Genomic DNA, 25,205 nt, shown 5'->3' on the forward strand with positions numbered 1-25,205 from the left:
TTTCCCTATGCTGTTCATAATGCCGATGCTATCTTTTCAGTTGGATTCTTCAAACTGTAGGTTTTTGAATTCCTCCTTAGGCAGAGTTCATCTTATTCCTCTCCATCTTATCTGTACCTTTTACTTAATTCCACCATTGCTTGAAATATAATGTACGAAAATCTGATTTGTATAATCAGAATAAGATCTTGTCAAAGAGAACCATGTGCTGTCCTTTTTTTTTTTTTTTTTTTTTTTAATCCCAATTACTTAGCATAGTCCCTGGTACATAACAGCTTGACTCAATGTTTATACTGATGACCTAGGGGAATCTAAAAACATGCACAGAATCAAGCTGGTTGTATTTGAGGTTTTCCAGCAGCTGTGTGGCATGTCACTGAGAATCACTTCCTGGCCCTAGAAGTGGTCCTGGGGATGTGACCCTGGAGCCTCATGTGGTTAATTAGTTAGCAACCATTTCCTATTCCACTCACTAGTTGTGTGCTGAAATGGAATAAAGGTTAGAAAAAATTATAGATATAGATAGATAGATATAGAGATCTATCTATCTATATATACTTTATAAAAATAATTGGTTCTGGCTTGATATTGGTATAAAAACTCATATTTTTCCATGGATTATAATTCAGAAACGATATAATCTCTGGTGATTCTCTAGAGTCTATTGTGTAAGATTATGTAGAACTAAAACTGAAACTTAGTTATGTCTCTCATTAGTTGTGTCTATAGAGAACACTTCCCAAAGACTGTCATTTTTAAGTTTTAAATCTTTTTTAAAAATAAAGCTGCCTCTGTGTTTTAGTTTTTTTATTCAATTGTAACATCAGTAGTCAATGTCATCATCTATCAAGAAATATTGATTTAACTTAGTGCACCAAATAGAACAAAGGATTTAAGTATATATACTCATGCTATGTTTTCTATAATTCACCTGACGTGCTACTTAATTATATCCAAAGTAGTAGTATTTTTCTTTAACTTAGAGGTAAAATACTTTTTTTACTGAGATTAGATAGAATAAGAAGAAGAGACTAAAAATGTTTGCTACTTATAAGAAATCCTTCACTTTGGTGATATGAAATTGGATATTTATAGTTGCTGATCGCATAAGTACACTCCTGACAATTATCAAGAGTCAGGAGTAACGAATTTGAAGAAGCAATAACTTTTGTTAAAATTTTCAGATTGAAATGTTATATAACTCCTAATTTCAGTTCTCTGCCTAGGTCTAAATATATATTAAATATATACTGATATATTTATATTTATAATATAGAACATATATGAAGAAATAACATATTTAAATGTATTAATATATTTACATAACAAAATATATCAATACGCTTGCATATTAAAATATATCAATATATTTACATATTACCTCCATATATACCTCCCTTCTCTGAACAACACTGGTCTCAGCAGTGGGTAATTTGTGGAACTACATGATTTTATTATTCACATTTTTTTCCATGTACTTCTCTGTCCAAGAAAAAATGTTTTAGCCTAAATAACCAATTTGGTACAAAGCCAAAGTCCTTATATGAACCTTACACAATTCAAAAGTTCAACTACTCTAAATTTTCCCAGACAGACCATAAACTATCTTTTGAATAGTGTTGACATGTGCAAGTTCAGATTTAGGGGGTGTCTCTGTAAAGTCATCAACTTAGGACAGGGTAATCTCTTATTACCTGAACAAAAGCTGTATCTGTCTCTACCTAACCCCAGGATGGCAGACTTTGTGGTTTACCTCACCACTTCATTGATTCACACCAGTATATTAGATCTGGAGGTGATAGTATAATCTACACCCACATGAAATGCCATACCACACATATCAGGGGCTTCATCAGAGTTGTCTCCACAGTCGTCTTCTCCATCACACACCCAGAAATGTAGTTTGCAAAGGGAATTATTGCAGAGAAACTCATCTGCTCTACATATATTTCCTCCTTTATTTTAAACAAAACAGAAAAAGAGACATAGAGATGTAGCATAATTAATGCCAGTCAACAGGACACATATTCCTCTAATTATCTTAGCACAGTACCCAGTTTTTCACTTCCTTATATATTTTTCCTGTACAGTACTAGGGACAAGCAGTATGCGAACTTTTTTTTTTTTTTACGTTACTCATGGTTTACTTTTCAAAACAATCTGATATTACCCAAGTATATCATATTTCCTTTAGAAAATACGGGTAAGATGTTAGAAGAAAGTTTTCTCAAATATAAATTATCTTCCATTTCACATACTTTTGATGTTACTGTAAAGAAACTTAGATTTTAAATAGTATTAATTTTCAATGTAAAAATTGTGTTGTTCTGGAAAGAAAAACACTTTCAAAATTATTATAGTTTAATTCAGTTATATCTGGAAACTAACAAACTGAATTGCTGAAGACAGATTAACCAATAAAAAGTTTTTGCAATCACAGATAATCAGTTAATTTTATAACAGAATTGGAAGTTGGTGATGTGGTGAAATATTACAGTTATACTTATAAAAATTGTACAGTAGTGTACCTGATTTTTGTGTATTTTGTCTATGTTTGCATTTTTCTCTTTTCACAATTAAATACAAAGATATGCTCATTCAAAATTAAGTATATCTATCATATGCAAAGGAACCAAAATACTAATAAGCTCCGGTTGTATGTCTAGATATGTAATAATATATAGTGGAAACTGCAATGGTTGGGGAAAGTAACTTGATGGGAATTCAGAATTAAGATAAATAAGATTGCTCTCAGATAATTTCACTACCTATTTGAACCTCATACATAAGATAATAAATATGGTTTCTATATTAGATAGATTTGATGACTGAAGGTATTAACATATTTAAAAGTGGATATGTTTATTAAAACATGGGGTGGGGAGTGATAGTGCTCATCTTTGCAAGACCGGAAAATCCTGGAAGAAAGCATTGTTCATTTTGTGGATGCACTTTGGAGGGAATAATAAGCCTGGGCTTATGAGGGTCAAACAGCTCATCTTGTTGAGTTTTGACTTGTATACAGATCTTTAATAATTCACTTACAATAGCAAAGATTTAATTTAGCAAATGACAGAATGAGATTTGGCTTTTAGCATGATAACAATAGCTAGAATGTGGAGAACTTGGAAATGAAGGTAGCAAGAATAAAGCCAAGGCTAGAGGAAAAAAGACCAATCTGAAGAGGGGTTACCGCAATGCAGAAGAGAACTGTTGATATTTGATTTAAAGTAGCTATGTTTGAAAGTGCTTCAGGAGGTGGAATCCTCAGGATCTGATGGTTAAAAAGGTGAAAGTGGCAAGGAGAATGAGCAGTCAAACATAGTACTCCATTTTTTATTTATTTGGACCATTTAGTAAATGTTGGTATTCTACAAAAATAAAGGAATACAGCAGGAAGGGCGAGCTTAATAGAAATAATGACACAATTCATTTAAGATACTAGGAAGACAACCATGTAGTGATATTTAATAGGATAGTGGATAAGTGCATCTAAAATATAAGATAGGTTCTTAGCTGTAAATATATAGCTGGGAACAATCAGAATGTAGTTGTTATTTGAAATTTAGAACAAAACAGAGGAAATCAGGAGGAGTCGGCAAAAGGGACAGAAAAAGTCACCAGAGTTGGAGAAATACCTGAGAAGTGTTCCAACAAGAAGGTAGTAGTTAGCACATTTATATAATGCTAAGAGAGGAGGTTCAGTGAACTGGTGGTAGATTGTGAAGTGTTTGTAGTTGATTATTATTAGATGAAAAAGTAGTAGTTACTGTAATCATCCATCCCCTTCAGGAGTTTGGCCTTAAAGGGGAGGAAGAAAGGAGGAAGTTAGGTAAGTAAGAGAGCCTGGTAGCTTGTATGGAGTAAAACAGGTATTTGATATATGTTAAGTCCTTCTGAGAATAATTCAGTAGACAAACTAGCTTGAAGATACAGAAGAAAGAAAAGCTAATGGTTACAATGAATTCCTTGAGAATCCAGAAATTGTGAAGGATTTGAGATCTAAACTAAATTAAAAGGATCATCCTTCGACTGGAGGTGAAACAAGTCTCCCATTTCAAGAGGGAGGAACAGGGGAAAGGTTAGGCTAGGCACAGTAATAGGTAGACTTGTTAATTTGGTGACCAGATATTGAATAAAGCTCAAGATTTTTAATTATTTCTGTGACGTATAAGGTGAGGAAGAAATTCAACTTTTTAAAAACTTGATAGGGTTCATGGTAGAGAGAGATGATTAAGGAAGTATAGTTCGATTGCTTAGAATCTAAGTAATAGTTGAAGCTGAGGCCAAGATGTTACAGTGATATCAATCTGAACAGTTCTAAGAGTTCCTGCAAAAATGCTTAACAGAACTAGTACATCCTACGTTGGCATCTCTGAAGAACAGCAAACTCTAAAATATGGAAAAAGGCAAGTCCTTGGTGAGTCCACCAAGGTGAGTATCACCATGTAAGACTGCCAATATAATATCTGGCATTGGGGTGCCCCTTTCTTTCAACTTCGGCAGTGTTCAGTTTTAAAATGTCCTAATTCTAACAATAATTTCAATTACCAAAACCCATGCAAGAAAATGTATTACCACTTAACAACTCTGTCTGAAAACAACAAAAAGATAACATGTACAGTCTTTAGTATTAAAGAACTTAAGATATGACTATTGATAGGAGGTGAATATTTGCTTCATTCAATATCAAAATCCATGGAATATGAAAGTTATATTCTTTCAGAATAAAGATTCTCTCATGACTAAATCTCATTGCATGTTCCATTTTACAATGGATTATATTCAAACAAAATTTGTGAACTCTTGACATCCTCTGATTATTTTACAGAGTTCTATTTGTGGCACATCAGTCTTTTTAAAAGGAAAAAAAAATGAGTCCCCAAAGGTATCACATTAGATAACATAATTTTCCCCATAAGAGTGTTGGGCATATTACTATTTTTATTAAGAAGAAGAGAAATATAAATGAAATCACAATTGTAGAATAAGGCAAATATTTTGTGATAATTCACTAAAGGCTTCCTATTGTACCATAAAGAATTTGCATTTAAAAAAAATGCATCATGGGGCTACCATGACATCTTGAGTCTACATAAAATGCTTATTTTAAAATGGCATAAGGCACACATAAGCAACAAGAAAGGTATAAACAGATTAGGTGGATCAAAATTTCAGTTTCTTAGTCATTAGTCTTGTTCTTAATAAGCTCAACAGAAGATTATTAGAAAAATATAAAAGTGTGTGTGTTCATATATAAACAATAACCTATGTCTAAATGTAACTGAGCTTTTGGCAGGTTCATAGAAATCTGGACAGGCCATCATCACTGAAAATAAACATCTAGAGTTCCCATTTTCATTTAGGTGGAGGGAGTTTAATATATGATAATATTTTATAATTTTCAAAAATAGTTAACACATTTTTGAGCTGATGATTACTAAAAAGAATAATTTGCAATCTTGCCCACCAAAATTGCTAAGAAGAGTCAAGTTTGGGAGCTCAGACCAAAACAAACACCAAGTTTCCTTGAGGCAACATGTTTTACCTTTAAAAATATGAATGCTGCTTTTATTTCCACAGTATTTGGGGATTCACCTTTTTAAAGTAAACTAGTAAAGTTGATTCACTTGGGAAATATTCCTGCGTCCCTATTGCCTTCCAGCCCCCAATACTTAGTTCATGTGTCCAGATCTAGGATGAGTGAAGTAAGATTTAACAGGACAAATGTTTATTCTGGCATTCCATTTCCTCAATGTCTTGAAGTACATTTATCCAGTACCTAAACCACTTGCTGGAGGTAAGTTAAATACTAGAAATGTGAACTCAATCATGCCTTAAGTTACATCCATACAGGATCAAATACTTTAACCACCAAGATAATTCACTGGAATTTACCTGGCAGCAAAGAAATCCAAGGAAAGTTAGAAACATGAGTATTGATGGAAGGGGAGCTTTGACACATTTGTAAATGATTGAATTAAAGGCTCTCAACTCTTTTTTAATCAGTAAGCTTAAACTTTTAGTAGAGTCATTTTAAATCTAAAAGACAACTCAGATTTCAAATGTTATACTGTTCTTTCTTTTTTTTTACTGTAATGTTTGATTTTTAACCCAGAATTCTTTGTTCAAACAAACATTTCTTATGAAATTTAATATTTAAAAAATATATAAATCCTGACAGGATTGCCCTTACACACACACACACACACACACACACACACACACTCACTCACTCACTTTCTAGATATTCCTATAGTCCTTGGTGACATTTCACTGTGGTTGGATTTAATAGTATGAAAAATGAGCATAGAAAGGCTCCTAGAGGGCGCCTGGGTGGCTCAGATGGTTAAGCGTCTGCCTTCGGCTCAGGTCATGATCCCAGGGTCCTGGGATCGAGTCCCGCATCGGGCTCCCTGCTCCTTGGGAGCCTGCTTCTCCCTCTGTTTCTCTCTCTCTCATGAATAAATAAATAAATCTTTAAAAAAAAAAAAAAGAAAGGCTCCTAGAAGTAAGACAAGAAGCTTGATCTTTTGAATACCATTTCAGTAAATTCTCTGTGCTATTATACAGTACAAATTCTACCACTCTCTCCTTTTGAAAAAAAAATATATTTGAAGACTCTTTAAAAGTCTTGGAAAACTTCTCATTATCCTTAATATTAAAACCAAATTCTATATCATGAATCTTCAATTACTTATAGCTCCTAAACACTTAAACTTTCTCTCACCTCTGAGACTTTGTGCATAATGATCCCACTCCCTGGAATGCATTTCCTCATTCTGTTTGCATACCTAATTTTTTACATTAAGAAACTCACATTCCAACAGGGGAAACTTAGTCAACTAATACAGAAGTAATTATACTAGAAGGAAGAATATGATAACATGAATGAAATCAAAGGGTTGCTAGGGAAATTCCATAAGAGACTTCAATTTGGTTGAAGACAGTCACAACTGAATGGACTTGAAAGGATACATATAATTTTTATTGGCAAAGGTACTGAGATGGTGGAAATAGCAGGGGAATCAGGAAAGATGTTGAAAAGCATGGAAAATGTTGCTAGATTTATTCTTCAGTTTGGCTAGGATATATGATACATAAAGAGAAGTAATAGAGTATAAGGGTAGGAAGGTAAAATAGGATCATTCTTTTGTAACCCTGACTGCCATATTTGTATATAACCAGGAAGGAAGAACTTTGAGCAAACCTTGACATAATCAGAGTTACACTTCAGTAAGATGAACCTGGCAGCAGTGAGTAGAATGTATTAGAGTCCAATTACATGGTATTACATGAGCCCAGGCAAGAAGCAATGAGAGAAAGAGCCAGACTGGTGACAGAGACTGAAATTGAGGGGCTGGGGCTAATTAGCTAGAAAATGGAAAAAGAGTAACTTAATTGTCTTGAGTCTTAGAATATGACTGTATTTAAGAGTTTTGGTGTCAGAATGTCTACAAAGTTTGCTGTCTCTAAAGTGACCAATGATAGAATGTGAATGTGAGAACTTAACCAAAAGTAGAAACAGCTATTTGGGAAGTGTAACCTTTTATGGCTCTATTTAATGCACTGCACGTTCCAAATGAGAACTAGGATTTCTTCTGCTGAATATTATAACACGTTGTCAGGTTTGGGATGGAGATCTTAGCAAATCATAAACATTTGATCTAATATTAAAGAAAATGGAGGATATTTTTCTTTGAGTGACTAAATTTTTATAGAAGTAAATATTTTCTTTTTTTCTTTTTTTAAAGATTTTTTAAAAGATTTTACTTATTTATTTATTTGAGAGAGAGAGACAGAGATCGAGAACACAAGCGGGGAGGAGAGGGAGAAGAAAATTCCCGGCTGAGCAGGGAGCCCAATATGGGCTCAGTCCCAGGACCCTGGGATCATGACCCAAGCCAAAGGCAAACACTCAAATGACTGAGCTACCCAGGCACCCCTGAAGTTTTTATTTACATTCCAGTTAGTTAAAAGACAGTGTAATATTAATTCCAGTTGTACAATATAGTGATTCATTACTTCCATACAACACCCAGTTCTCATTACAAGGTGCACTCCTTAATCCCCATTGCCTATTTCACCCATCCCTCCACCCGCCTCCCCTCTGTAACTATCAGTTTGTTCTCTCTCTAGCTAAGAGTCTATTTCTTGATTTGCCCCTTTTTTTCCCTTTGTTCATTTGTTTTGTTTCTTAAATTTCACATATAAGTGAAATCATATGGTATTTGTCTTTCTCTGCGTGACTTGTTTCACTTAGCATTATAATCTCTAGCTCCAACCATGTAGTTGCAAAGGTATATTTAAACTGTATAAACCCCGAGTACATGTTCAAATGCCTTGCAACATACGTCAATATCTAGTATCATCTCTGTCGATGATATTCCAAATATTCTGAAATGTAAAGTCCATTGAGAGACTTTTGTAAGCAGCTTAAAAAAATGTTGCATTTAAACAACTTATTTAACATTATGAAAATAATAAGAATTATAGAGTTTATGATCATTTTAAGCTTCGCCCCACAATTTCTTTGCTTTCATCTCACTAACTTTAAAGTAGTAACAAATGCTGCTTTTAATGTAGGGAATTACAATTAAAAAGTTGTTACCTGTTAGGAAATACTTTCACATAGCTAGAAAACAATGCACTACAAAATTGAAAGCTGTCTTCCAGACTGACAAAAAATGTAGGTCATTTTCTCAACCATATGGCAAAAAGGAAATTTGAGGCACAACCTGCAACCTATATATGATCTAACAAATTAGTATGTGTAATAGAGTATGCCATATGTTATTATTTTTTCATAGTAAGGCAAGCAATGTGGAAGAGAAACGTATACCAAAAATACTTTTATAGTAATGGCTATAGAGGTTATGTTCCCTGCATCCTTCTCCCGTCTCTACCCCTGACCCAGCATCTAATCCAACGACAGGCTTAGGGCAGGACACAATAAACACTTGCGCTTTGGTCGCTTTTGTCTTACGAAGATTGACACTTACTCTGTCTGAAAATTATCCAGATTTTGCTTACTCAGAACAGGATGTTTCATAACAAAACAAGAATGGGTAAAGAGAATCCTTTGATGATCCCATCCTCTGCCTCTAGCACACTATTGATTCTGCACAACATTTTAACTGTCATTCTCTCATTTCCAGGCAAGCGCACGCACACACACACACACACACAGACCTTACCTCTGTCACAGTTCTCTTCATCACTGCCATCCACACAGTCGTGAATACCATCACAGAGCCATCTAATTGGAATACAGTGGGCTTTATTTCTGCATCGAAACTGATCTTCCTTACATTCAGTCACACAGTCCATCTGTTCAAATACAAATGGGCACTGCAGTTTTCATTAATGATAATGATATAGTCACAGGCAAAATAAACATGCAGCTGACAATACTGGAGATTTATTATACCATGGGCTTTCTTTTATTTTGACTTAATGAATATAACCTCTACAAATGACAATGGGTTTAGTATATGGATAGCATGCAGACTCAGGTATTTGCTGCAATTACTGTGTTCAGTGTACCTGTCCTAACATTTTAGACAGTGTAAGAATCAAGAATCTATCTCTTTACTCTGCTTTTATTACATTTGCTTTCCTGAACCTAATTCATGTAATTCAGAGATTTTAATCAAATGATAGATTTTACCTCATCAGAACCATCAGCACAGTCATATTCTCCATTACATTTCAAAGATGCTGAAATACATCCTCGGCTGGCACATATATATTCACTTGATGAGCAAGTGGGAGAAGCTGAATATAATTATAAAGTTAGGATTTAGATTCAGTAAATTGAATGATTGGTTTGGTAGATAAAACATGTAAGCATGTAAGAAATTCATAGACAGTAATGAAAATAGCTTATATTATTTAAACTATATTCAATATCTGATATTAAACATTTATTCAAAACGTGTTTCACAATATTATTGTATTTCATTAAATATACCTAAAAAAATGATGTAATAGCCTGTTCAGTAAGTGTTCAACTCACCAGACTAGAGAGAGAAGGAAAAAAATCTATATATTTTCCATCTCTTTAGTTTTGAAGAGTTAAATGAATTTTCCATAATTTTAAATTAAGTTATTCAAAAAATAAAGGCCTCAAATTATTTTTTAAAATTGTAATGGGATTTAGTGACCCTTGGGAATGTTAATTTATATATGCACCATATAAAGCTAAAAGTAGAAATCTTGGCATGGTCTCAAAGACCCCATGATATCTAGCTGGCTATGTTGACATAAATGTCATATTTGCATAAGTTCTGAGAAGTATTTTTGTTTTGGGGTCTTAAACATGGATATAGACATAATTAACTGTGTCTATAGAATCTGAAGTATTCCTTTATGACATAGAAAATAAAAATAACATGTAGATATTTTAAATTACTATCAGTACCAAATCTAATTAATTGACATAGTAATTATGACTGTTGCCTTTGTCTACAGGTTTGAGTTTATTAGGCTTGCATTCAAACCTCCAGGGTTCTTGGCCTTACATTGGACTACTAGGTAGCCAAATGTACTTATATGTGTGCGCTTGCCTGGAAATAAGAGAATGACAGTTAAAATTGCCTATTCCAAGGAAGCTAAAAAGCTTTTTCCTAGAATTTTAATTCCTTTTAATTGGCAGTGTTTGCATAGGGATCTGTATTCATATGGAGTCTGAAGACTAAATTCAGTAAGAAAAAAGATGTGATCAATTAGCAATATAGACCATGTGCATTGTACAGGGACATAGCAACATGTGTGTGTGTGTCCTGTACCAGCTACTCTCACCTGGGCTCTCAAAGTAATGTTTTTGTGGTTACACATAGATTATAACATAATTTTCTCCCAGTAGTTCTTTTTTCTGTAAAATAATGTTATTAAAATACCTAAGTATAAAAAATTAAGTTTTAATGAGCATATTTACAAAGCCATATTTAAGGGATAAGAATGTATCATAAATTAGGTGTTCTTTTCCTGTACTTTGGTCTTGCTTCCTAATTTTATTTTGATTTTGGACCAAGATGGAAATAGAAATTTCTCAGTTGGTATCATGTTGAAACTACTACATTCTGTTTCATAACCTTCATTTCCATAACTGAAAACCTGACTTTTATTGCACTTACAGTTCCAACATTTTTCATTTTGCCATCTTGAAAAAACAATTCCAAATGTTGTGGAAAGATAGAGAAACCGAAAAATCGATTTTTGAGGAGTAATGCTTGGATCCCCAACATAGTAATGATCTTACCTGCCAAAACACTTTCAAAACATAGCAAGGGCACATCAATGAATTCACCTACAAATATTTCTAGAGTTTTGTCGCTGAAATAGTAAACGTGTGTGTGCATTTGCCACCGTTTTCTGGTTCATGATTGCCTAAAGAAATTACACCTAGTTAAAATATCAGCTAAATTAACTATCAGCTCAGTTATTTTACCTGGTTCACAGTATTTCTCATCTTCTCCATATTTACAGTCCTCGTGGCCATCGCATTTCCATTTTGCTGATATACACTGACCGTTGGAACACTGGAACTGATCTTTGGAACAACTTGTTTCACAATTTCTCTGTCAAAAGCCACACAATGCAGATAACAAAGCTTTTAGACAAACATCTACAAGCCCAAAAGACAGCCAGAAACCTTATGAATAGAAACCTAGAAGTGTAGAAACCATAATTACCACATACAAGAAGCTCAGATGGTCATTTAAATCCATGGTTATATAGCACAACTGTAACAATTTTATATTTTCATTTGTCTCTGTGATTCATAATAAAACAGAAAAATAAGGAAACAGCATAGATCCCATGGTTCCATCATATTAATTGCTCTGAGGTGATCATTTTCCAATGGACAGTTATGGGGTAATTTAATAATTATAGGTGACAATGAAGATGCTTAGAATTATTTCTAAGCAAGTACATCCAGTTCATTGGGAAAGGATGACAGCATGACTGTGACACAAAGAACCCAAAGGCAAATCTGTTTTGTGTTGGCAAAACTTCCCCGCGTGTCCCTCCTTTTCCCTTCTTCCCATGCCTTTTCCTCACTGCCTGTCCCTTCACAGATTAGTTGCTGTTTATAATCCTTCACCTCACTTTCAGCATTTGTTGCTAATGAACTGTGAAATGAACTGTCACAGTTGTCACTTCTAGCTCGCATAGAGATTTTATGTGGAAGTCAAACGAGACAGTGGTAGATACATCTTTGGGGACTTTCAATTCTTCCTATGAGATCAAAAAAAGGGATCCCCTAGAATTTTACCTTCTTTGGGTCTGACTGGTCTGGTTGATACAGAATGCTCCAGTGAAATGTCTTGCTGGGATGACTTTTTCCTGTTGTTAAGTAATTTCTATTCTAGCCAAAATGTACTGTACTTGCCTGTTCCTTTCACAAAAGGTATAGCACTCACAGCTTATGAAACTCACAGTAAGTGAAGCATGTTAAACTATACCTCTCTGCTTCTTCCCAGTGTCATCCCCAAGTAAAGAAAGGGCGTTTACTTTCTAAATTCCTGTAATTTTCTCTTTGCTGGTGGTAGTTTAATTAGACTGCCTGCTATATAATTGATTTTTTTCTTTCTGCTTTTCTTTTTCCCTTCTTTTCTCGAGTATTGAGGGTTTGCCAGTTACCAGAGTTTCTTAAATAAGAATCCAAAGAAAACTAAGACTTATTCCCTGTATTTCTTAAACTCATAGACTAACAGGAAAGACCAGCACCTAAACCAACAACTGTAATAAAATGCGTTATCTGTCAAAATAAATGAATATAATTTTAAATATATGGATTCTCAAGGTTTTTAGGAAAAGCTTCATGGAGGAAGTTTAAACAGAAATGGAAGTATTTAAGGAAAGGTTTTCCATGTGTAAGAATAATTAGAAATTTGGTATAGCTGAGGTGTAAACTATGTAATGGTAACTGTTGTAGAAGACATTGGAGAAATATCCATGCACTGGTCATGAGAAAGGGATTTCAGATGTTTTGTTCACCATTTTATCTGCCGTGTTCAGTATGGTAGCTGGGACATAGTAAGCACTTAATAAAAACTGCCACTGGAATGAATGAAGGAAGAATGAATGAGGTAGCAAATGTAGAAAACAAGGAATATAAATTAAAATTACATGTATTTCATTTACAGTGGAATAGGGATCATGTCTGTATGGATGGGGATCATACGTTTTTGTGAATCAAATATCTAATACTGTGCCATGATTTAAATAACCGCTCAGTATGTATTTGTAGAATTAGTGAATGATTATCTCAGTAATAAAGCAATTTAAGTAAAAGAGTTCTATAACGAGTCATACTGGTGTATCTGTACTGTCAGCAATATAGAAGATTGCACTTCTAGATACTTTTTCTATCAGAAGATTTTAATCCAAAATAAATCACAGTATTGTTGATGAGTGTGTATGTCTACATTTGCAGGTTATTCAATTATTATTTTAGACTCTTAAAAGCATACAGAAAGAAAGAATAGAATGATGAACCCCATGGGCCCATCATGCTTGTTTAACAATGATCAGCACTTTACTATTCATGTTTCAAATATCCTCCTCCACCACACTTATTTATAGTCTGGATTATTTAACATAACAACAATAGTATGAGAACATTAACAATATCACAAAATTTGCAAAAAATTCCTTAGTATAAAGTCATTCCCAATCAATATCCAAAATGTTCTCATTTTTTAAACTAGATTAAGACATTATTCGGTAAAATAAAGATCTAAAAGAAGTTTACACTTTGAATTTGGCTTGAGTTTCTTTAAATGAATATTTCCCATTCTCCTAGGTTTTTTGTTTGCTTATTTGTTTTTTTTTTTTTGTTTTAATGTCATTTACTACTTGAAGACACTAGGTCATTTGTTCTATTGAATGCCCCACATTCTGAATTTGGCTGACTGGATCCTAAAAAAGGATACCTTTGTAACATCTAACGTCTAATGAGCTTTTTGGTTTTTTTTAAAGCATTATTATAACACATGTATTTTTATACATTTATTGTATTTCAATCCATTATAGTCATTTTTCTTTTTTCTGATATCCAAGTTGTCCCTTTGATTAGTAGAAACCCCTTCAATTAGCTCTTATGTATTCTAGACACTATGCTAATAGTCTTGTTCTGTCTTAACAAGATGTTAGTCAATTTCCTTTCTCAGATCTAGAACTGGACATTTCTCAAAGGAGTTTTGTCTCCTTTAATTGGAAAATGGTATTTAGAGGCCATTATGTGAATGTTAGGGATAGTTAATAATGCTGAGATGTCATCAGTTTTAGACTGTCATCAGTTTAGCTGGGAATTATACATTTTTAGACAGAGAAAGATTAATCAAAATCTCTTATTGATACTTATGAATTTGATATTACAGAATTTTTACTTTTTTTGTTCCTACATTTGTATCTCCTTTCTTTTACTTAAAAATTCTGAGTGTGAATAATATGAAAATAACTAAGCATTTGATCTATCCTGCTCTCAATATATACAAGTTTCAAATTAGCAAAACCAATGTTATTAACAAGTGTATGAACACAGTTTAAGATTCCTTTGCATTTTTTTTTGTCCATACAATGCAGTATACTTGATGCAGAGGCCAAATACTTTTCTTTTTTTAAAGATTTTATTTATTTATTTGACAGAGAGAGAGACACAGCGAGAGAAGGAACACAAGCAGGGGGAGTGGGAGAGGGAGAAGCAGGCTTCTTGCCAAGCAGGGAGCCCGATGTGGGGCTCGATCCCAGTACCCTGGGATCATGACCTGAGCCAAAGGCAGACGCTTAACGACTGAGCCACCCAGGTGCCCCCAAATACTTTTTTTTAAGTCACTTTAAATAATTCTTTTCTGCCACTAATGTGATACCCAATGATGTTGATCCAAGTTTTTATTATTATTATTATTGTTTTGGCTGGATATTAACAAGCTAATTACATTATCAGTTAACATCCTTACAAAAACTCACAACTTTATCTTTTGTTCCCAAGATGAGAGAATCCTGTATGTAATTTGGCTTTCTAGCCTTTTGTTCAGTTCACCGTTTTGTTTGCTTCTTTGTTTGTTTGTCAATGCAACCTGTCATTCTAACCCTTACAAAGAAAAGAGGAATCAACTGCCCATAGTGTTAGACACTTCATTACTTATAGACTATACTAAATGGCTGTTAAATGTAGAGAAAGACCACTTTTAAGAAAGTTATTTTGATTCCCTAGGGGCTTTATCATGAAAATGTCTGGGTAATGGAGTTCCATTCAGCCATCAAAGAACTACTAAGTCCATGAACTTAGGGCACGAGATAAATGGTGTTAATAAGAATATCTACTTTCACTTGAATAAGATTTTGAAAAAGAAGTATTTGAGTTTGTTTATGTGCCTTGGATAGCTAGTGAATAACATAGAAGATGAAATCATAAGCTTTAAGCAGTATATCCCCACCTCTTGATGTTTCAGATTACACAGGGCTGGTGAAACATATTTTTTAAAGAAAAAAAAAAAAACTTCCATGGTATGGATGAGTTTATATGAAAAAGTGAAACATTTAAGATAATTATTTTAAAGATTTTATTTATTTATTTGACAGAGAGAGAGAGAGAACAAGCCGGGGGAGCAGCAGAGGGAGAGGGAGAAGCAGACTCCCTGCTAAGTAAGGAGCCTGATGCAGGACTTGATCCCAGGACCCTGGGATCATGATCTGAGCCAAAGGCAGATGCTTAACCGACTGAGCCACCCAGGTGTCCCCTTTTAAGGTAGTTTTTAAATAAATGGATACTAAGTAAATATGTAGCTGGGCAATGTAAGAATTTAGCTCCCCTATGAATTTTTTTAAATTTTATTTTGACTTGTTTGTGAATAGCCCCATGAATATAAGTGGTATTTTTCAACTTCTCCTAAGAAACCCTTGCAACCTCAAGGTTTAGGTTTTCTGGCCTTTAAGTGAGAAGTTAAATACAATTGTTTTCAAAATCTAGGCTCCTGAATGTGACTGGGGACTTTTCCAACACAGTGTGAGAATGGAGAATTGTCCAATCTTAAGAGGAATACCTCAAGACTGGGAAAGAACAAGTCTGTGTGGGTTCTATAAATAGTAGAGACTTACAGTATCTCCCAAAGATGCAGAATATCAGTGGATGACTAAGGAAGTTTGACCTGAAACACAGAAAATCTAGAGCAGCCAAGAAGATTCTCTCTAGGCAAACCTATAGTCAATGGAAGGACCTTCCTGAGGGGAAGGTCTGTATGTGAGAACTTCCAGGGCAGCAGAGCTCTCAGAAGTCTTTGTACCCTAGAAGGAACCATGGTGGCCACTGAGACCAGACTCATTTTTCCTTTATCTCTGACTAGGCTTGATTTCACCAGTGCTGTGGTCCTGATATTAATATGGAAAATCATTAACAGAGAAAATCATGAAAAGTGACTATTACTGGACTTTTCTATGATATTGGAAAGGATTACAGTTCACTTTAGATTTGATCGAGAAAAAAATATTAACTCTGTGTCATATGCTTTTTTTTTTAAAGCTTTATGGAGTAATTAACAGCTGAGACACAAATACATAGGTGCATAAATAATAAATTGTGTGAAGTATTATAAGCATTAACACAATCTAAGTTTACAGAATTATCCAGAGATATTCTAAACTTTTTCACTTAAGCTGTGTGTACATAGACCGTATTATAAATGGATTGTGATTCATCATCTAAGCAAAGCTGAACCTGTGGTTTCATGAAAATTGATGACCCACATCGAAGTCTACAAGACTGTATCTACTGAAGAAAGAGACGGGGGAGAAGAAACTGTTTAAAATGCATAAAAATATTAGTCCTGACTATGAATACTGTAGCAAATTTATGAACAAATTCACAGATGGCAAAGGCATCAGCTATAGGGAATAAGGTTTCCAAACAGCCTATGCCCAACCCAGCCATTCACCACTTGAGGTAAAACAGGTTATAAAATTAACTGTCAATAGTAGCGCAAGAGCCATTCCCTGTGCTGGGTGTGTGCGGCACAGCACTTAGACATAATGCTACTTATCTCACTGTGTCAGGAGTAAAGTGCATTTCAGAACTGTCCATGTCACACTCACTGGATTGAATAATACTAATTATAAATGCGACTTTAAAGAACTTTCTTTTTTGTTTGGTTTTGCAAAGTTGCCTACCTCGTCAGAGCCATCTGCACAGTCAAAATCTCCATCACACCAGAACCTTGAAGAAACGCAGTCCCCATTGGCACAGAGAAAATCTTTTAGTGTGCAGGTCTGTGGCTCTGGGGACAGAAAAACAGCACAGGTTTATTCTATTATATGCAACTGCGTTCTAAATTTATACGACATATAGTATGAAGTAGCATTAAGAAAAAAGAGGTTAGCCAAGCAGAACCAATAAATTGCTTAGAAAAAGTGTTTCATGGAGCATCTTTGGGACATAATATAATGATTTTTCAAATGTATTCTAAAGTCCTGAATAGAAAGCGGTATTACGGAAACAAATTGAAGAAAAGACAAAAGATAGCCTACCATTTAGTAAAAAGACAACATCAAAGTAAAATAAAAGACATAAAAATCTACATATTGCATAATAACAAATCTTTTCCAGTTGTTGGAATTCTGTCATTTTATGCATTTAGTTAAAGTAAGTAAGACATTTTGTGACTCTGTACCTATGGGGCTATTTATTGAGTAGTAAGTCTAGTCTGTGCCTCTTGACTTCTACTTTGCATTCTAATGACTTTCTAATTCTTCAGTTTTGCCTCCAGAAAAATCGAGAGTTCATTAAAAAAGAAGGGCACATGGGGATATTATTGGACATGACTGGGTAGGTAAGAGTGGAAGGGACAGAAGGAGGATCTCTTTTTATTTTTTAATTTTTTTAAAGGTTTTATTTATTTATTTGAGAGAGAGAGAATGACAGATAGAAAGCACGAGAGGGAAGAGGGTCAGAGGGAGAAGCAGACTCTCCGCTGAGCAGGAAGCCCGATGTGGGACTCAATCCGGGGACTCCAGGATCATGACCTGAGCCAAAGGCAGTTGCTTAACCAACTGAGCCACCCAGGCACCCAAGGAGGATCTCTTTTTAAAAACTGCCTCTTTGTTTATGCAACTGTTTGCTTATGCCCTGTATCATTTACTTGCCATTTTAGATAATTTGCCAGTTATTGATTTAATTATGCTTCACCATCTTCCACATAGGATATAAGCCAAAAAGTATGACTTGCTACTTGGCTTAACTCTGATATGGAGTATGTTTCACCTGAACAATGAAGTAGGGTTTTAGGAATTTTTGCCTGCAGGTAATTGATATGACTGCTAGAGATCATCTCTTGTTTAGTTTTTGTTCTCTAAATAGAACTGATATCTGGCATGATGAAAGACCCCTTTTTGTTTTCTCTACTCATTAACTGTATTTACAGCTGCCTCACACACAATACTCTTACTCAAGTGAAGGAGGAATAACAGAATTTTAATTTAAGGAGTATCCATATGAAGCCTAATTTTCTGCAAAAAGATTGTGGCTATTTCAGCCTGCATTTCAATATTGCTCTACACAATCACTCAGTTTCTAGCTATAGGGTAACATCATGAATGTTTGGTATTGTAAAGGCTCTTACATTTCTACATAAAGATCCCTCCTGAGACCCCTGGAAGAACTATGGAAAGTGTAGTATGTATCAGCATTTTGTTCTGCTTTGGGACTTACTTTCTTCTACAGTGTGAACTTCAGGCTATGAATAAGACAAAATGCTATTCAGTGGGATGAGAAAAAGCCACTTAACAGGAGGATTGCCCCTCATTTCTCAACACTCCTTTGTTCAGTGAGCATGACAATAGCAGTTTCTCTTTTTGTCTTTGCATTATATTTACATATGCCATGTTTTAATCTTAAAAACAACAGTATTAATACTAGTATCACTATTTATAACAATAGTAGTTATGACCAGCTAGTGATTTCTTATTTGTTGTTAAGCACTAGGTGAAGTTAATGCTAAGTACATGAATTAACTCAACAATTAATCCTAACAACTATATAAGGTAGGCGCTATTATAGGACCCTTTTGTCAATGAGTAAATTGAGGCACAGAGAGGATAAAGAACTTTCTCCCAATCACCCTGCAAGCAGAAGAGCTAGTATTGAACTTGAACCTACAGTCTGATACTAGGGCCTGTACTATTTACTACTAGGGCCATATCATGGTCCCCCATACTACTGAGGAAATAATAAGTGTTCACATACTACAGAGATTAACAATAAAGTCCTGAGAAGTCAAGTTACTTATCGAAGGCATATGGCTAGCAATGTCTACTTCACTTAAAAATAAAAGAGAACACTTTTCCTCTTCCCATTCTGCCATACTGAAGCCATTCCACCCTCCTGTTTGCAAACATGCAGTTTTCTTCTTAGGGAAAAGAAATTATAGTGAAATTAATAAATTAATTAATAAAGAAGTGCTTAATTTATTGGATAATGGAAAATAACAATCAAAATGATTTTCATTAAAGAATTAGAGAGTATTTTTTATTTTTTTATTTTTTTAAGATTTTATTTATTTATTTGAGAGAGAGAATGAGAGATAGAGAGCACGAGAGGGAAGAGGGTCAGAGGGAGAAGCAGACTCCCCGCTGAGCGGGGAGCCCGACCTGGGACTCAATCCCGGGACTCCAGGATCATGACCTGAGCCGAAGGCAGTCGCCTAACCAACTGAGCCACCCAGGCGCCCTAGAGAGTATTTTTTAAACACATTGTATTTAGGTGTTTAAAGTAACAGCAGTAGAAATATTGAATTTCATGGACTTGGAGGTATCTGAATGAGATTTTTTTTTCCCTTTAATATTTTAACTTGCCTTTATCCTAATTAAACACAAGTTTGTTCATCATATGCCAAAACAACGACTTCACAAACTTTGACACACTTTGCTATAGGGTTGGATGTTGTTGATCTAAGATGATAACAAGTTACAAGGTTATAAAGTATTTCAAAGCATTTGCCCAATAATTCTACGGAATGGTTGTTCTATAGAGACTTTGCTAACATTATTAATTGCTCTGTTCTAATATGGGTGCAGAAGAACTGAGTGATTTGTTGGAAAAAGTTTTTTTTTCAGTGCATATGAAATTCTGTATGGTTCTAGCATGCTTTTAGGGATGCCAGCAAAACCACTTCTGGATAATAATCATGAATTATTTATACATAAACAACGGTCCTCAAGGAATGGGATAGCTAGCCTGTTTTTAACTCTCATCTATATGCTTCAGAATCTTTTGCCGCTGGGTATCTCAAAAGGAAACTCTCTTTTGAGGAAAATGTAATTTAATTATGAAAGAAGGTCCTGAGGGATTATATTCTCTTATTGTTTCTTACCTTTGATCTTTTCTGGATAAAGTAAAAGACCAATTTTTAGACCTTGGCATGATAGTTAGCATTTTTCTTGTTAAAAAGAACAACAACAAAAAAAATGATCATACCTGGAAGATAACCCATTTGGAAAGAAAATTTGAGTGTGAAATTTTCCCCAGCATTTCCAAAATGTTTTTATCACCTTAACTTTCTCTGATACTACCTATGCCCCCAGATCTAAAGTAGATAGGAAACCCCACACATGAATAATTAACCAGGTTTTCCATAAATCTCATCTAAAATGCCAAATCAACAAAAAGAAGACTTGGCAGGGCATGTTTTGGAAGGCTGATCTGGATTCTATAGTAAGAATAAAAAATAGGGGCATTGTGTGGAAAAGTCACTTCCCTCAATACTGAAGAAGGCAAAAACATACAGGCTCAGAACTGAAAAGAGCTTTGGAAGCCATCTTGCACAAAATTGAGGAAGAAACTAAGTTTAGAAAATAAAAGTGACTTTCAAAGCCACAGAGTTAGTGGCAGAGCAGAAAGGCTTCCAGCCTTCAATTTCTCTGCTGAGTATATTATCATAAACCCTTGGTGCTAAGTTCAAAAGTTATATGAATGTGGGTGTAAGCATCTGAGGAGAATTTTTAGAATACAATCAGTATAACTGACATGCTATACAAATAATCTTCTGCTATAAATTCAGTGTGAAAGAACTAGAAATTCAAATAAGGCAGACACAGCTTTTCTCTCTACAAAAACCTTCATCTGGTTGATCAAGTTATTTGGTGCTTTTGAGTCTATTGGATTGTTAGTTACTTCTTAATAATGCAAAGATGGGAAACAATTTATTTTGCACATCATTTACTTAGAAGGCAGACATGCCATATACATTACATTTGTTGCTGATAAAGATAGTATAGATGCTGAGATTTGTCAGATATTTCCAAACCTTTGATACAGATGACAAAATAACTCCAATAACAATAAAATTTTCTTGTTTTTAAAAGCCTAAATCATTGTTGGAGCACAGTGTCCCTGCTGAAGACTTAACAAGGGAAATCATCAGCAGATGATAAAGAAATGACAATGGACTAATTATCCCATATAAATATAAAAATGTAGAAAGCATAATAGATTTAAAACATTGTCACAGTTAATTGCTCCACTGTGATTCAGACTCTTCCCAGATTTATGCCTGGAGTATTTCCAACACAATTTAAAGAGTAAACTCTATATCGGATTCATAAACAAGTAAGTCCAAAAGTGATTTTAACAATACATTGCTAATATTATAAATGTGTCAGGTCCTGTGCTGGACCCTGAAAAATAGCCCTGCTCCCTACACTACTTCCAGATATTTAAGTAGGAACTCAGATACATGTGATAAAGAAATGAGCGGTGTAATGGAATGCAGGGGAGTGTTGGTTGATGGAATGTGGTCAAATAAAAAAAAAAATGCCACTGTTGTTTTTTAACTCTAAGGCTAATTTATTATCCCTGCTATACTTCTGTACTTAATAATTGCTGGCAATAATTGCCAATTGTGAAACAAAATGCATACCATTGACTAATGATATTTAGAAAAAGTGGGAACAGTATACTGCTGTATTTTGGGGTATATTGTTACCATCTATACATATTAAAATTAAATTTATATATGTGATGTGATATACATAGAGTCATGATTACAATATATAAATAGTAATTTATATGTATATATAATACTTTTATTATAATCATACACATGAAATTATAATAGTTTCAAAAATAATGAGAAATTGCAAATATCTTAATAGCATTTTATATGGGAACAGTATTTTTTCTAAAGCTGACTTCTATATGACCAATCTCCAGGTGCTTTAGCTATAATGTATTCTTTTCTCTCTCTTCATAGACTTAGCTTCTGTCTATGTAGAACTTCTGGAATTTTCAATGTTTGAACTTTCTCATTTCTATTCAGATGGTATCTTCATTTTTTTATTTTATTTATTTTTAACAGAGAGAGAGAGAGAGCGAGCACAAGCAGAAGAAGCAGCAGGTAGAGGCAGAGGTAGAAGCAGGCTCCCTGCTGAACAGGGAGCCCGATGTGGGACTTGATCTCAGGACCCCGAGATCATCACCTGAGCCGAAGGCAGATGCTAAACCGTCTGAGCCACCCAGTCGCTCCCAGATGGTATCTTTAAACACCACCCAATTATCGAGATCCCTCAATCCTTCCTCTTACACATTCTTACATGTTTACCATGTTACCAATTCTCTGATACTGGTCCTGTGTATGCCCTCTCTCCTACCATGTCACAACTGTAATATGCTTCCTTCCTGCTCACTGTCATCTGTTCCCTGCAAATTCATCAATGTTGCTATCTTAGGCCACATGCTCAGGATGAATGGGCACTAAAAGAAGATCACACATAATTGGGTATTTTATACTGCAATGCTTGGCATTGCAGACACTCTCTTGCTTTTTCTTAAGGGTTCTGTGGCTATAGTGATTTATCACTAAGTTTTCCCAGTGACAAGTGAGAGGCGTGTTCCTTCTCCTTGTATTCTCGTATGAAAAACTGACTTTTAGGAGATGCCAGCAAAACCATAGTCAACCACTTCGGAAACTCCAGCAGACCAAAAACAGGTTATCTCCACCTTTCATTCTTCTTCCCCTTCTCCTCCAGTTATAGCAGTAACCTAACTTCTCACACAATTTCAACCACCCCTTGAATAAAGGGTTTTCAAAGATGCAAGTTTCCAACGTGGCCTTCTCACTTCCCCTCTCCTGTTCTCAACATCCTTCAGTCATAGGGCACTTCTTCTCAGGTAGCTTATTGATAATGAACACTCAAGGTGTCCAAAATTAAGCTAAGTCGTTTTCTGCATGTTTAAACTCTGAAACAGAAGTGAATTAAATAGAAAGTATATATGTAATTGCTTCTTTTTTGTAGTTGCTCTTCTATTCCTGCCACTCTTACTTCATTAGGTTTTTCTTTTAATCACTGGGTAGAATCTGAAAACCTGCTATACAAAAGAATCTGGAACACTCTAACAACTCTTTGCAGGATTTTTTTACCTTTCTAAAGGGTAAGATCAATTGAGAGATCTATATGTGAAAAAGGAGTAACAAAAGGTCTCCAAATCAGAGTAATCCATAATCCTAATGATCCAGAGATTTCATACTTAATGTACCTGATGCTTAACACCGTCAGATTAAGTTTCAAAAGTTATTTTTTTAAAAAGTTGATATTTTGCAAACTGAATATCCAAGTGGTTTAGTAAGGCTGTGACTCTAATTATGTACCTTCATATACCATATTCCAATGCTTTAATGTAATACTTTCTATCTCATCTCCTGTATCTTGGGAAATAAATGCTCTTGGTCCAATGTATAAGAGTAGACACCATTGTTATCATCAAATCCTTTCTGGAAGTAGCAGAATATAAATATTTAATAAATGGAATTGGATTAGTATCTTATTTTAAAACATGACTATATTGCTTTCTTTGTCTAAACAGCGCTGTGAGAAAGTGTTGGTAAGAAATATATTCAGAAATTAATGCTAGAATTATAAAGATGCTGTCACAACTTTACATACTGCCATACTTTTTAGAAAATAAAATTGTTGGACAATTATTGTCTTTTAAATTTATTACATAAAAATGCAGGAGGCAGATGATGATGACAGTGTTATTCTATTTTCAGAGAAAAGCATCCTGAATACATATGGTGTTCACCACTCCAGAGAGAATAAATGATATTTTGCTGAAAGATGCTCATGGGTAAATTTGTAGTGTAAAAGGATTTGAGACTGAAATGAAATGAATACCATCCCCTAAAGAATGATGTGTTTTTTTACTGTCTCCACATCATTCAGCTCTTTGTATGAACTTGCATCAAGGGCTCACTTCATTGCATACTAATGGGTTGCATTAAACCTCATGATACTTTCATACCATTTCTGAAAACTATAAGAAAATTCCCAGTATGAGCATTTCAATAATTCTACCATTTAAGATTCAGGTCAATTTAGTCCGAATATTCTTGTCCAATGTGAATATATGTATAAAATTGTGAGCTGCAGGACAGATAGGTTCAAATTCATACCTTAACTGAGCTAAAAATTGCTATCCTGCTTATTGAATATGCTGTCAAGCTCACAATGTTCTCAAGCGAGAGTACTTACTACAGTTTTCTTCATCTGAATTATCACTGCAGTCATTTTGGCTATCACACCGCCAGTGATCTGGAATACAGTTGTTGTTTCTGCACTGGAACTCGTGAGGTCCGCAAGTCTTTTTATCTGTAATAAAAAGAGCCAGAGTTTGTGACGTTGACTTCCATGAAGACATCCCTCATGATACCCTTACTGCCATGCCCAATCCAGGGCATATGACATTTCCTCAGACCTTAAATCAGTTACCAACTGAGAAGCGTCTCTAGGAAAAGCTGAAGGCAAGTGCTAAATAAAATTCACCCTACTGTCTTGTTTTATGTTGTTATCAGTCATGCTTTCATCACCAGCTAATTACAAAGCAATTGATTGGCCCACCCACATAAAGTCAATACAAATCAATCAAAAAAATATTAATAACTACCATTTTCTTGAGGACACTCCCTCCCTAAGCCACCTTCTCTATCTTCTTTAAGGCAGAAAAAGAAATGGTATTAGTCAGACTCTGAGACTGTCATCTTGTCTTTCTCCCTAAGAATTTCTTACTCATAATCTACTTATCAACTGATCTAAACTTATAGATTATAATAAAAATTATAGATTATAATAAAACACCCGTACGGACCTTGAAAATTAATAAAGTGCAATCTCACTTGAACTTCTAAACAATCCCCCACTGAGTGCAAGGA

The 25,205-nt window shown here is 34.6% G+C and overlaps 1 protein-coding gene across 1 annotated transcript in view; it reads right to left on the reverse strand.

Moving 5' to 3' along the window:
* Nucleotides 1-25,205, reverse strand: part of LRP1B (LDL receptor related protein 1B) — a 1,883,216-nt gene that overhangs the window by 134,929 nt on the left and 1,723,082 nt on the right. The window contains 6 exon segments of the mRNA XM_035726875.1: nt 1,833-1,955; nt 9,198-9,330; nt 9,671-9,777; nt 11,453-11,582; nt 17,176-17,282; nt 24,529-24,645. Coding sequence (XP_035582768.1) covers nt 1,833-1,955; nt 9,198-9,330; nt 9,671-9,777; nt 11,453-11,582; nt 17,176-17,282; nt 24,529-24,645 — 717 coding nt within the window.

Source organism: Zalophus californianus, chromosome 3, assembly GCF_009762305.2.
Source record: "Zalophus californianus isolate mZalCal1 chromosome 3, mZalCal1.pri.v2, whole genome shotgun sequence".
In the NCBI taxonomy this organism is placed as follows: Eukaryota; Metazoa; Chordata; class Mammalia; order Carnivora; family Otariidae; genus Zalophus; species Zalophus californianus.